Source organism: Phascolarctos cinereus, unplaced genomic scaffold (genome assembly GCF_003287225.1).
Source record: "Phascolarctos cinereus isolate Bilbo 61053 unplaced genomic scaffold, phaCin_HiC Scaffold_5;HRSCAF=322, whole genome shotgun sequence".
Lineage (NCBI taxonomy): Eukaryota > Metazoa > Chordata > Mammalia > Diprotodontia > Phascolarctidae > Phascolarctos > Phascolarctos cinereus.
The window spans coordinates 241,313,110-241,327,168 of NW_027555958.1; the positions used below are offsets into that span (position 1 = coordinate 241,313,110).

General features: G+C 43.9%; 1 protein-coding gene across 1 annotated transcript; it reads left to right on the top strand.

Annotated features, from left to right (window-relative positions):
- The first annotated feature begins 3,867 nt into the window (after positions 1 to 3,867).
- CLPS (colipase) lies at positions 3,868 to 8,533 on the top strand. The gene is given in 3 exon segments (XM_020999664.2): positions 3,868 to 4,048; positions 6,071 to 6,193; positions 8,402 to 8,533. Coding segments are annotated over 3 exon segments (339 nt in total). The 5' UTR covers positions 3,868 to 3,964.
- The last annotated feature ends 5,526 nt before the right edge of the window (positions 8,534 to 14,059 follow it).

A 14,059-nucleotide genomic window follows, 5' to 3' on the forward strand; every position in this document is an offset into this window, starting at 1 on the left:
GGGCCTGAAGCTCAGGACCCAGCCACCACCCCGGGGCCACACTCGCTTGGGAAATGAGGCTGAGACCTAGCTTCTCTCAGCACTGCAGAAACAGACTTTTCCCACTGACCTTCTAAGTTGTCTTTGGCGTTTGTGGGTTGAGAGGTCTGGAATCTGCCACAGCTGCCTGTGATTCAGTCCTCTGAAGCCTGCTCCATGTTCACTGTGGCCTGCATGCCCACGCCCAACTGCACTCCTTTCCCTGCCTGGTGCAATATACCTTTCTGATCAACCATCCAGGCTGTCTTAGGCTGGCAATTTGCTTCACTCTGTCTTTTTGTGGGTTCTGCTACTTTAGAATTTGTTTAGAGCCATTTTTTTTACAGGTATTTGGAGGGGTTTGGGGGAGAGCTCAAACAAGTCACTGCTTTTGCTCCGCCATCTTGGCTCTGCCCCCCCCCCTTATTTGTGACAATGGAGGTGGGGCGTGATGGACCTCAGCCTTCCAAGGCTTCCTCCATGCAATGATCATTCTTTCTACCCACCAGCCTTCAGAAAAATGGAAGTGAATATGCAGGCTGAAAGAAAATAACACCATCTGGTGAAGCTGGTAACTTGTGGAGACTGAAGAAAGAAGAATAGAGTGGGAGAGGCAGAGTGGGGGAAGATGGCACCTAAAGGCTTTTCCTAGCCTTTTCTGACAAGCTGCATGGAAGGGGTGACCCCTAGAGACAGGAAGACAGACAGAGTCATATACACCTTGGGAATGGAGGGAAACACAAAGGAAAAGAACTAAATGGAAGGAGGAGAGAGGGAGAGAAAAAGAAAAACATTCTAGAATGTTTGACCTGTATGACTTGTGTGATCTTGGACAAATTATTTTATCTTCCTGGGTCTCAGTTTCCTTGTCTATAAAATGAAGAGGTTCAGCCAGATCACACACACACACACACACACACACACACACACACATCCCCTTTTTATTTTGTTGGGTGGGTGGCCATAGGGAAGGTAGCCAGATTTAGGACATTCACACCTGCAGAGATGGGGCGTACATAAGAGAGGTGACCCTATTAATCAGTTACTGCACTTGGACCTTGAGGAAAAGCTGGGCAGTTCCCAGGACTGGATAAACAGAAGGAACAGCAGCTGCTATGCTCCCAGTGCCCAGAGGCTTCAGCAAATAGTCAGTGGAGTCTGCCTGCTTCAGCCTATACTGAAGACCCAGACTATACCAGGTTCTGGGACCCTTTAGGAGGACACTCAGAGGAAAGTTTTGGGAGTGGGGAGACAATAGCACTGTGATGTAATGAAAAGAATGCCCAAGAGTCATAATATTATAGATTTAGAGCTAGAAGGGGTCAGAGGTCATTTCATCCACTACCATCACCACCACCCCCATTTGACAGATAAGGAAACTGAAGCCCCTGGGGGTTAAGTCCTTTGCCCAAGGTCACACAGCAAAGTGAGTATTTTAACTGCAGTCCTCTGAATTAAAATACAGCATTCTTTCCACCAGACTACCACACTTCCTCCCAACTCCAGAAATTTTCACTGGTTGTCCTTCATGCCTCAAATGCTGACCCTCTTCATCTCTGCTTCTCAGCTTCCCTGGAGTCATTCACGTCTCACCTAAAAAAAATTCCACCTTCCACAAGAAACCTTTTGAGGCCCCCTTGAATGCTCCAATGATTCGGTCTTTTACCTATTGATTATCTCTAATTTGTCTCTGTCTCGTTTGTATAGTTATTTGCATGTCATCTCCCCCATTAGACTGTGAGCTCCTGGAAAGCAGGGACTATCTTTTGCCTTCCTTTGTATTCCCAGTGCTTAGAATACAGCCTGGCACACAGTAGATGCTTAATGAATGTTTATTAACGGACATCATAAGAGCAGTCTGAGTCTTTACTCTAACACTTAGTAGTAGCTGTGCGATCTTGGGCAAACCAATGAAGCTCGTTGAGTCTAGACTATAAAATGGGTCACGGAGTCACAGATTTGGAACTGGAAGGAATCTCTAAGGCTATCGGCTCCAACCCTCTCATTTTATAAATAAGAAAAGTATAGCCAAGTATAGACCTGCCCAAGATCACACACATTTTGTGACGTCAGAGGTAGAGCTTGAAGCCAGGGCTTCTTAACTTCAAGGCTGGCTCTCTCTCTCTCTCTCACCTCATGGCTGGTTTTTTTTTTGTTTGTTTTTTGTCTAAGCAATTGGGATTAAATGATTTGCCCAGGGTCACACAAGCTAGTGAGTGTTATGTGTCTGAGGCTGGATTTGAACTCAGATCCTCCTGACTCCAGGGGTGGTGCTGTATCCACTGCGCCACCTAGCTGCCCCTATGATTATTTTTTGATAATAATACAGAAGCATTTTGTGAGTAAATCACTTTATAAACAACAAAGCAATGTATTAATGGCAGCTGTAAGACTCATCAGGGACTGGGACACCTGGACCCACCTCGACCACCCTTCCCTACTATCCTAGGGGAAATGCCCACAGGGAGTAAAATCCCTCCATTAAAATCCTACTGTGGGGTTAAATCTTGGTCTCCAGGAGGCCCCAATGAAACTGTGACTGTTTTTTGGGAGTGGGTTACCTAAAGACCCATTAACACCAAGGCAGGATTTGGTTGATGAGATTAACTAGCCGTCTGCCACAAGTCTGAAGGGCCCTGAAGGAGACCCAGGAAGGAGGATTGGAAAATTCTGATAGTGGAGTGGATAAGGGAAGAACGGCCATTTAGGCACTTAAGACCTAAGTCACACCCAAAGAACTGAGGGGCCCTGGAAAGCAGGGATCAAGGAGGCGTATAGGCTCATAGACTCATAGGCTAGTACCTAGAAGGATCTCAGCCGCCATCTTGGCTAAGCCCTTCACTTTACAGAGGAGGAAACTTCCAGTCCTAAAATACTTTCAGTCAGCCAATAAGCATTTATTAATTACTGTTTACTATTTACTACGTGCCAGGTACTATAAGGATATGAAGAAGGGCAAAAACACAGTCTCTGTCCTCTAGGAATTCACATTCTGGTGTGGGAGACAACATGAAAACAGCTATTTATAAAATGGGTATTCATGATCTCGACAGAGTAGAAGGAATGTAATCTCAGGAGGAAGGCATTAGCATTGTGTGTTTGGTGGGAGGGAGAGTTGGGGAGAAGAAATGAGAAGGGCCTCCTACAAAAGGTGATTAATAATAATAATGCCTGGCTTTTAGATATTCTTTAGGATTTATAAAGCTCTTTACCTGTGTTATCTCGTCTGAACCTTACAAGAGCCCTGTGAAAGGATGGCCCCTAAGTAGAAAGCTGCTGTCCAGCTGGCTCTGAACAGTATGTGAAGCCCCTCATGTGAAATCATAGTCTTGGAGTTAGGAGGGGGCCTTAGGGGCCATACAGATTCAACACTTACATTTTATAGAGGCATCTCTCTTTGTTATCTCTATTGTCACCTGTTTTACAGATGAGGAAACTGAGGCTAGCAAAGGGTAAGAGACTTGCCCGTAGTCACACAGCTAGTAACTGTCTGAGGTAGGATTTGAACTCAGGTCTTCCCAACTCCAGATCTATCTACTGTGCAGTCTAACTGTGTTCCTGGAATGGGAGACATCTACGATTCTAAAATTCTTGGTCTACTTCAGACATTAAGCTGGGGGCCCTACCCTGGGTTAGGAGATTGGACAACATCATCTCAAGGACATCTGGGTGATGGGGGGAGGGGGGAAGTGTTAGAGGATCCACAGGCTAACTGGGAAGCTGCCATATGGTTCCACAGGCAATGGGAGTTCTTGGTCTGCCTAGATTATCTACAGCCTGTTGTGTACCTGTACGCCAGAAGATAAGAGGCACCATGGGATTGGGGGAGGCAGGTCACAAGGGAAGGAAAAAGGGGATTTATCAGAATCACAGGGTCCCTGTAGATCCAGTCTCCTGACTCTTCAGCTCTACCAGTCCTGCTGTGTCCCTAGCACCACCACTTACTATGAAGAAAGTTCTTATCCTGTTGCTGATCTCCCTGGCTGTAGCCTGTGCCGTCCCCAACCCTCGGGGCCTGATCACCAACCTGGTAAGAGAAACTTTCCTGCATCCTCTGAGTCCCAAAAGGTAGATTTCCTGACTAAGCCTGGTCTACCCGGCTCCCTCACCAAATGCCTCTCATCTCTGGCAGAAGAACTAATAGCATACCTACCTCTCATCCAAGACCCTCATTGAATAAAGTGAGGACCAGAAAAGGGGAGATAACATGTTCAAGATTACACAATCCATCAGCGACAGAACCAGGGCTAAAACTCAGGCCCCCTTACTTCCAGCTACCTTCTCCCACAATGTCATAATGCCTTAGATAAAACACTGTAGCCTGTGGCCTTACCACGTTGTCTACATTATATATCATGGATATAGCAAGCATCTACACTGCCTCATGCTGCCTGCCCTGAACCATGATGCTTTACCAAACATGTATTCTGCAGCACATAGCCTTACCAAGAATCAACATTGTATTAATTTGCCTTGATGAGTACTTACTGATTTACCATATATCTAAGCTGCACCACAGCACCTTATCCAGCTAACTCAGCAGGTATGATTCTCCTCCAGACGAACTTTAGTTTCTAGCACCATACTCCCAGCTGCCCAGGGAGTATCCAAGATCCCAAACTGGGCTACCCCATGAGGCAGGGTCTCATGCTTCAGATTTTTCTCCCTTTCTCCTCAACAAAACTTAGCCTGCTTTATATTTCTGCTGTTTTCTTTCCAAAGTACCAGCTAGCTGGTAAACTGATAAACCCATCCTAGTCAGGTCAGTGTATAAATGGGTACTAAAGAGTTAATGAGTTACCCCATTCTTAAACCAGTCAAAATGCATAGTTCTTCAGAAGGTCATTAAAGAGCTAATATGGCATTTGTTTAGCAGTTGGGAAACGGGGCTCAAATTACATACACCTCATAGGCAGCCACAAATCCTATCTATGGGTAGGGCCAACTATAACCTCCAGATTCCACATAAAGGAGCCTGAGGCACTGAAAAGTACAAAAGAACTGATCCACAAATGACAGTAATGGACCAGGATGCCTGCAGAGAACAGCAAAATATCGAACCAAGACCTGGCTTCCAGAGCTTCTAATCTTGAAGTCCTAGGTGTCGAACAAATGATCCATACCTAGAGGAGAAGAAGGGGAAGTGAAGCAAGGGAAGGAATTAGGTCCCCTTCATTGTAGGTTAGGTATGTATTCTCAGGACAGGCAATCAAAGGAGAAGAGAATTATTGAGTCATAGACGCTATACCTGGAAGAAGCTTTAGAGAACATGGAAGCAGGAGTAACATGTTGGAAGCAGCTCTAACCAGCTTATGAGAGCCAATTGTTAAATTTTTAGAGTGAGCATTTTAGACCTTGGAAATCAGCAAATGCTACAAATCAAGACTGGAATTACTGCTTTGCTGATTGTCTGGACTTAAGAAAAATATCTCTTTTTTTAAAAAGTCTTTATAATATTTATAATATAATTTGTAATATTTATAATATTAATGTTTATTTATAATATTAGTGTTTAAAAACTGTTTGAGTTCCTGATTCTTCTTTTCCTCCAACCTCTTCTTCTCCCATTGAGAAGGCAAGCAATAATGATACCCACTATACCTGTGCAGAGATGCAAAATGTCAGTCTGTATTCAGAATTCATCAGTTCTCTCTCGAGAGGTGGATTGCATTTTTCATCTTTTAGAATTGTCTTGGATCATTGATCAAGAGTAGCTAAGACTTGAGAAAATATCAATCATGCAGACAGAATTTAAAAGTGTGTGTGTGTGTGTGCATACTTACTTTTTTCTTAGGAGATCCTGATTATTAATTTACCAACATACCCCTGTGTGTATCTAAATCAGGGACAGGGAACATGTGACCCTCTAGGTCCTCAAGTGCGGCCCTTTGACTGAATCCAAACTTCACAGAATAAATCCCCTTAATAAAAGGATTTGTTCTGTAAAACTTGGACTCAGTCAAAAGGCCACATCCAAGGACCTAGAAGGCCACCCTTGGGGACTTTCACCAGATTGACTGGAGGGGGTGGGGCGGGCTGTGCTTTCTCACAGGAAAATGGGGAGCTGTGCTTGAATAGTGCCCAGTGTAAGAGCAGCTGCTGTCACCGAGATGCTGGCCTGAGTTTGGCCCGCTGTGCTAATAAAGCCCCTGAGAACAGTGAATGTTCTCCCAAAGTAAGTAGCCAAGGAGGGTTTGGGGCAAGGGTGGAAAAAGGGAAGAAAATGGTAGAGTGCTGTGGGGGTGAGGAGTGGAAGGAGTGTAGCTGGAACTGGGGCCACCAAATGGGAAGGTTCTTTCCCAAGAAGGAGAATCACCTAGCCCTATCTTATGGCTTAAAAGAGGAAGAAACAAAAAAAAATAGATAGATAGATAGATAGATAGATAGATAGATAGATAGATAGATAGATGAATAAATTAATTAATCAATCAATCAATTAATAGATAAATAAGCAAACAGACAAATAAAATAAGAAACAGGGTTAGAGAGGGAAAATGACTTACCCAGGGTCATGCAGTTCATTGACAGAACCAGGACTGGAGCTCAGGTCTCCTAACTTCCTCACTGCTGCTGCTGCTATTGTAGTTTTTACCATACCTGTTCTGAAGAGCCTCATTGTACGATCAGAAGTCTAGAGCTAGAAGTGACCTCAGTGGATATCGAGTCCATCCCCTTCGCTTTAGAGAGGACTCCCTTCCCCACTCCCTCTTCTCCTCCCATTTAGAACCAACAAGAATCACAGGATCATAGATTCGAAGTGGGTAGGGTTAAGGGTCATCCAATTCAATCTCTGCCTTTTACACATGAAGAAAGTGAAGCCCAGAGAAGTTAAGTGATGAGGAAAATGAGGGATAGGGAGGTTACTGACTTGCCTGGGGTCACACAGATGAGGTGTGGGGTGGAGAGAGCACCAGACTTTGAACCGAGAAGACCTAGGTTTGGATCCTGCTTCAGACACACTTACTACCTCTGTGACCTTAGATAAGAGTCATCTCATTTCCTTGACTCTCAATGTCCTCACCTGTAAAATGGGGGAGTTTGGACTCAGTGACCTCCAATGTCCCTTCCAGATCTAAATCCATGACCTTGTGACTATCAGAGGCATATTAGAATCAGGTTTAGAACTACAAGGGCCCTTAGAGATTATTTAGTCCAACAATAAAGCCTAGAGAGGGGGAAATAATTTACCCAAGGTCATATTGGTAGGGAGTGGCAAAGCTAGAATTAGAACCCAGATCTTTGAACTCCAAATTTAGTACTTCGTCCATTATATCATACTGACCCTTGAGGCATGTTTTGTTTCTGGACAGAACCACTAGTGACAGAGATAGAAATAGGACTAAAATTTCCTGACTCCTAATCTGGTGACCTTTCCACTGCATTTCTGATAAATGTTGCTTAGTTGGTTTTCAGTTGTGTCAGACTGTTCGTGACCCCATTTGGGGTTTTCTTGGCAAAGACACTGGAGTGGTTTGCCATTTTCTTCTCCAGCTCGTTTTACAGATAAGGAATTGAGACAAACAAAAGTGACTTACACAGGATCACACAGCTAGGATGTGTCTAAGGCCAGATTTGAACTCAGGAAGATGAGTCTTCTTGACTCCAAGCCCAGCACTCGGTACACTATGGCACTGCCTAGCAACGCTACTCTGGAAGATAAGAGATCATCACCCAGGGCATACACGATACTGTCTACTGCACCTTATTGGAAAGACAATGTGGTATGGTGGAGAAAGCATTGGCTTTGAGGTCAGAAGACACGAGTTCAAATTCTCCTGTCATTTCCTCTCTGTGTGACATTGGGCAAATTACTTAATTTCTCTGGGCCTCAGTTTCCTCATCTGTAAAATGAAGGGGCCTCTAAAGCCTTCCAGCTCTGAATCTATGATCTTGTGACTTTTGCTGGTTTTAAATGGGATGAAAGGAGGTAGTGGGGGTGGGAGAAGGGAGTCAGGAATCCTATCCAGAAACAGCTAGAGATACCCTGAGATGTCTCCCCATCCCAGGTCTCTCATCAGGGATCAGTGGCTCAAAGGATTAAGGCTACAAGGGACTAAGGATTATTTAATCCAACCTACTTGTTTTAGAGATGAGGAACCAGAAGCCAAGATCGGGGACATGATGTATCCAAGGTTCCACAGTCAAAAACAGGATCTCTAACTCCAAATATGTTGCTATCTTCCCTATACTACATGTTATCGAAGTTGAGATATAGAACAGAGGGGTTTTTTTGGAGGGAGGGGAGCTTCCTATGGATTCTACCTCCCCTCTGCAGCCTCCATGTCAGAGGAGTGGGGAGCAGCAGCCTCAATCCAGAAGCTGTTAGACCAGTGACTGAACCCAGATGGGTCCAGTGATGTGACCGTTCTTATGTCTCCCCCAGTCACTCTATGGAGTTTACTACAAGTGTCCCTGTGAGAGGGGATTGACCTGTGATGGGGACAACAGCATCTGGGGTTCCATCACCAACACCAACTTTGGTGTCTGCCTCGATTTGTGACGTTCAAAGGAGTGAAGTCTTTCCCCACTTACCCTACCTTTCCCCACCAGCCCAATTAAAGCTCATCCAGCAAACCCTTCCTGGACTAAGTTTGTGTCATTCTTGAAATCCATCATCCGTCTCTACTCAGGGTAGTGATAAGGGTGAGATAGATATGGCAGGACCAGATGAGACAAAGTTCTGAGCTGGCAAGCAGAAGAGGGAGAAGTTGGGAATGAGTGGGGCAGGGTAAAAGAATAGGAGAATAAATGAATGCCAGAGCTAGAAGTGAACTCAGATGTTATCTAATCCAAGAGTCCTTAAAATGCACATGGGAGAGTCTTCAAATAGGAAAAAAAAATACATCTTTATTTTTACCAACCTCTAACTAAAAATTGGCATTTCCTTTTTGTTACAAATGTAGGCAGAAAACCACGATTCTAAGAAGGATGTTCAGAGCCTTCACCAGAAACAGTGCCCACAAAGGTTAAGAACTCCTAATCTAACCCAACTTTTTAAAATCCAACTTTTTAGATAATAGCTAGCACTTTCTGGCTCACAATCTTTCACAAAAAGAAAAGATAAGAAGCGCAGGGGGACTCCAATCTTCAGGGATGAGAATATCAGCACACTCTCTTCCATAAACTTCTAGCCAGACTCAGGGGAAAATTGTCTGCTGCTTTCTCAGCCTACCCCTCCCCAATGAATGGGGCTCTCTCAATCCCTCTGGGTAATTCAGCAACCTGTGCAAATGTTGAGGGTTAGGGGTTCAGGGGTGCTGGGATCCCAAAATCACAACACATGGATCCTGCCTGAAAGAATTTGACCCAAGTCTTCTTTCAGCCAAAGACAAAGTTTATTAGAACATCCATCATATTAGGCAGACTCTTATGGAGTCTGAAGATCAGTGAGCTCATTGGCTAGATTGTAAGAATCTGAGCATCTTAATGGAGAGAAGATGGACCTTACATACATACAGAAAGACTATGGGAGGGATCTAGGAGTGGCCAAGTAGTTTATGAGGTAATATCCCGAATAGGATTAAGGGTAGGAAGTGGCCTGGGGCCATAGGGGGGTGAGACAATGGAGGGCTAAACTAGGTTAAAGGTAACAGAATTGGGAGATGAGGTGTAGCCACAATGAAAGGCCAGTTGATGGGATTGTAGCCTCAGGCAAAATCCAGAGATTTGGCTTTATGGGAAAATCCAGAGTTTTTCCTTTTTGGGGTCTAGATTCTAACCAAAGGTTGGGATGGGTTGGTGCCTCAGGCAAATGCCAGAGACTTGACCATGTGGGAAAGTTCGGGTGGGGCAGGTTCCAGGGCCTACACCCACTCAAAATGACTTGCTCAGCATGATGCAGCTAGAAAGTGTCTAAGGCAGGATTTGAACTCAGATCTGTCTGACTTGGACTCTAGCTTTAGCCACACTGTGCCACCTAGCTGCCTAATTTAACAACTCATTAATAATATTAATTACTTAATATATAATAATGTATAATAGAAATAATTAATAAGTTAATAATAAAAACATAAAGTTAAACGGGAAATAAAAACTCTCAGTGCTGGTTGAAAGCAGAGAAGGAACAAAAGAAACCTGGGAAGTGAAGGAACTGACTGACTAATGGAATCTTAACTTCTCCCTAGAGGAAGGAAGACAGGGGAAGAGGGTCATGTCTCCATCCCTCTCCACCTGCCTGGTAAGCCAAGCATGCCCAAGTCTTTCTTTAATCTTGGGCTCTGATTGCCAACCTACTCTACCCACACCTGCCCATTGTTCTGTGACACACTCTAACAAAGTAGACTGACCCTCTACTAACTCTTCAGAGCCCCACCACCCATTGGCTCAGATAGTGCCCTGCTGGTGTATTTTGTCTTTCCACTGATGGCAAAGAGATTAGAGGTAGGGAAGGAGGGAAGCAGGCAACAGTACCCCGTAGTTCAACGTCAGGAGCGCCAGGAAATTAAGAGTCTGCCTGAAAAGTCTCAGAATGTGAGCCTGTAAGATTGTAAGCTTCTTAAGGGCAGGAACTGTGTTTTGTTGCATTTTAATTGTATCCCCAGTGCTTTACACAGTACTTGATATATCATAAATGCTTAATTGGAACAAAATTCATCTTGACCAGTATAAATATCCAGGAGGAAAAAAACAAAGCATTATTAGAATCAGTTGCATAACAAACACAAAAATGCTTGCTCTTACCCCCAAGCTCTAACTCTTATAAAATTACAATGAAAATAAAACTTAAAATCACTTACATTATGAAACTCTGGAATTTTGTTTAAAAAACAAAACTGCTGAGTATCTCTGACATACTGACAGTTTGTGGACTGACTGACCAGCAGATAGAACCCTGGTTCTCTCTAATGATTCCAATGCCTTGTCTCTGTGGACATGGCAAAAAATAGATTTTTTTTTTCATTCTTTTGAATTTGTTTTACAGTGTCTTGATTTCTCATAAAGTCACTAGCTTCCAATTACTCCATTCTAATTTTTAAGGAAGTATTTTCTTCAGTAAGCTTTTGGACTTCCTTTTCCATTTGGCCAACTTTGCTTTTTAAGTCATTCTTCTCGTTGGCTTTTTGGACCTCTTTTGCCATTTGGGTTAGGTTATTTTTTAAGGTGTTATTTTCTTCAGTATTTTGGGGGGTCTACTTTAGCAAGCCGTTGACTTGTTTTTCACGATTTTCTTGTATCACTCTCAGTTTTTCCTCTACTTCTCTTACTGGCTTCTCAAAATCCTTTTTGAGCTCTTCCATGGCCTGGGGCCAATTCATATTTTTCTTGGAGGCTTTGGATGTAGGAGCTTTGACTGTGTTGTCTTCTTCTGGTTGTGTGTTTTGATCTTCTTTGTCACCAAAGTAAGACTCTATGGTCTGACTCTTTTTGGCTACTTGCTCATGATCCCAGCCAATTACTTGAGTTGTAAACTCTTTGTTAAGGTAGGAGTCTGCTTCCAGTATGGAGAATGTACTGTCCCAAGCTTCGGGGGGTTTTGTGCAGTTGTTTTCAGAGAGATTTCTAGGGCCCTGTAAATTTTCAGTTCTTCCAAGGTGCTATGATCAAGGGTGAGGTGTTTACTCCTTTCCTGGCCTATGCTGTGGTTTATGAGTGACCACAAGCACTCTTTTTTGTCTTGGAACTGTGAGGAGGATTTTCTCTTCCCAGCCGCTACAAACTCCACCATGCCAGCACTCCTCCTTTCCCCAGGACCACCACCCAAACTGTGACCCAGATCCAAGCACAGGCAAAGCAAGAGAATCCTGCACCAGCAGAGAAATCCCTGCAATCCCCCCTCTGATGAGCCACTCGATTCCTCCTCAGTCTGTGGGCCAGAAGCCGCCACCCCAGGACCACACTCTGGGACTGGGACCCCACGCTTCTCTCTCACCGCAGACACAGACTTTTCCTACTGACCTTCTAAGTTGTCTTTGGTGTTTGTGGGTTGAGAAGTCTGGAAACTGCCATAGCTGCCCAGATTCAGTCCTCTGAGGCTTGCTCCAGGTTCACAGAGGCCTGCGTGCCCATGCTGAACTGTGCTCCTCTCCCAGCCCTGTGCAATAGACCTTTCCAATCAACCATCCAGGTTGTCTTGGGCTGGAAATTTGTTTCACTCTGTCTTTTTGTGGGTTCTGCTGTTTTAGAATTTGTTTAGAGCCATTTTTTACAGGTATTTGAAGGTGTTTCAGGGAGAGCTCAAGCAAGTCACTGCTTTTACTCTGCCATCTTGGCTCTGCCCCCCAAAAATAGATTATAAATATAAATAATATGACATAATCCCTGTCTTCAAGGAGCTGACTATCTTATTGAGGTATACAAAATGTAGATAGAGTAGCAATACAAGACAGAATGTGAGAGGAGCAAAGGAGAGATCTAGACATTATGCTCTGGGAAGATTTAAGGAGGGAGATGTCAGCTTGAGGAGTCAGGGAAGACTTCTTGGAAGAAGTGACACCTTGGTAGAGCTTTAAAGGAGGAGAAGTTTTCAAATGGGGCAGCTTGGTGGCACAGTGGATAGAGTTCTGGACCTGGAGTCAGGAAGACTCATGTTACTGAGTTCAAATCTGGCCTCAGACATTTATTAGCTGTGTGATCCTGGGCAAGTCACTTAACCCTATTTGCCCCAGTTTCCTCGTTAGAAAAATGAGCTGGAGAAGGAAATTGCAAACCACTCCAGTATCTTTGCCAAGAAAACCCCAAAAATGGGGTCATGAAGAGTCAACCATGACTGAAATGACTGAATGATGAAGTTTACAAACGATTTTGAGCTAAAAGGGACCTTAGAGACAATAACCTTTATTTGACAAATAAGGAAACTGTGATCTAGAGAGAGCTTGTCCAAGGATATACAAGAATACCACCATATATATACCACACCATAAATATGTCAGCATTGTGGTCCACTGTATATGTACCATACTATACATACATCAGCATTGTGGTTGCAGAGGTCTCTCAGTCAACCAGGAGTCACTCCAACTAATACGTGCCACCCCAAGCCTGGGGTGGGTGCTATACCTGATTTGTGGTGATCCTGCTTCTACTAAAAGACTCTCATTGAGGGAGAAGCATACTACCTTCCAAGACAGCCCAGTCTGCTTCTGGGCAGCTCTAATTATTCCGAAGTTTTTCCTTACATTTTGATTAGATCTGCCTTTCTGCAATTTCCACCTATAGCTTATGATTTTGATCTAAAAGGATAAGCAGAACAAGACGAACTCTTCTTTTAATCTGATAGTCTTTCAGATACTTGAAGATCAATATAAAATCCTTCTAAGTTTTCTCTTGTCCATGATAAAAACCCCTAGCTCCTTTCAGTGATCCTCATATTCCATGGTCTCCAGTTCCCACTCTGCCAATGTGACTTTTGGCAACTGGTCACCTTTCTCTGCTCCCTTTTGTACTTCCTAAAATTCGATGCTCAGATATGAATCTGAGGTCTAGTTGTGTTCTCTCCAGGACAGAGTACTGCAGACTCACTCCCTCTCTCATTCAGAACACTATGTCTCTTAATTCCATGTCATAATGATGAGAATGGGATCTAGACCCCAAAAAGGAAAAACCCAGGACTTTCCCGCATGGCCAAATCTCTGGATTTTGCCTGAGGTTATAATCCCATCAACTGGCCTTTCATTGTGGCTACACCCAATCTCCCAATTCTCTGTTACCCTTAAGCTAGCCTTAGCCCTCCACTATCTTACCTCCCTATAGCCCCAGGCCACTTCCCACCCATAATCCTATCTAGGCTCCATTCTCCTTTGGCCACATGGTCTAGGTTCCTGGAGTTCTATTACCTCATAAACTACTTGGCCACTCCTAGGTCCCTCCCATAGTCTTTCTGTATATAAGGTCCATCTTCTCTTCATTAAGATGCTCAGATTCTTATAATCTAGCCAATAATTCACATTAATAATCTTCAGACTCCTTAAGAGTCTGCCCAATAGGATGGATGTTCTAATAAACCTTGTCTTTGGCTGAAAGAAGACTTGGGTCAAATTCTTTCAGTCAGGACCCATGTGTTGTGATTTTGGGATCCCAGCTCCCCTAAATCCCTAACCCTCAA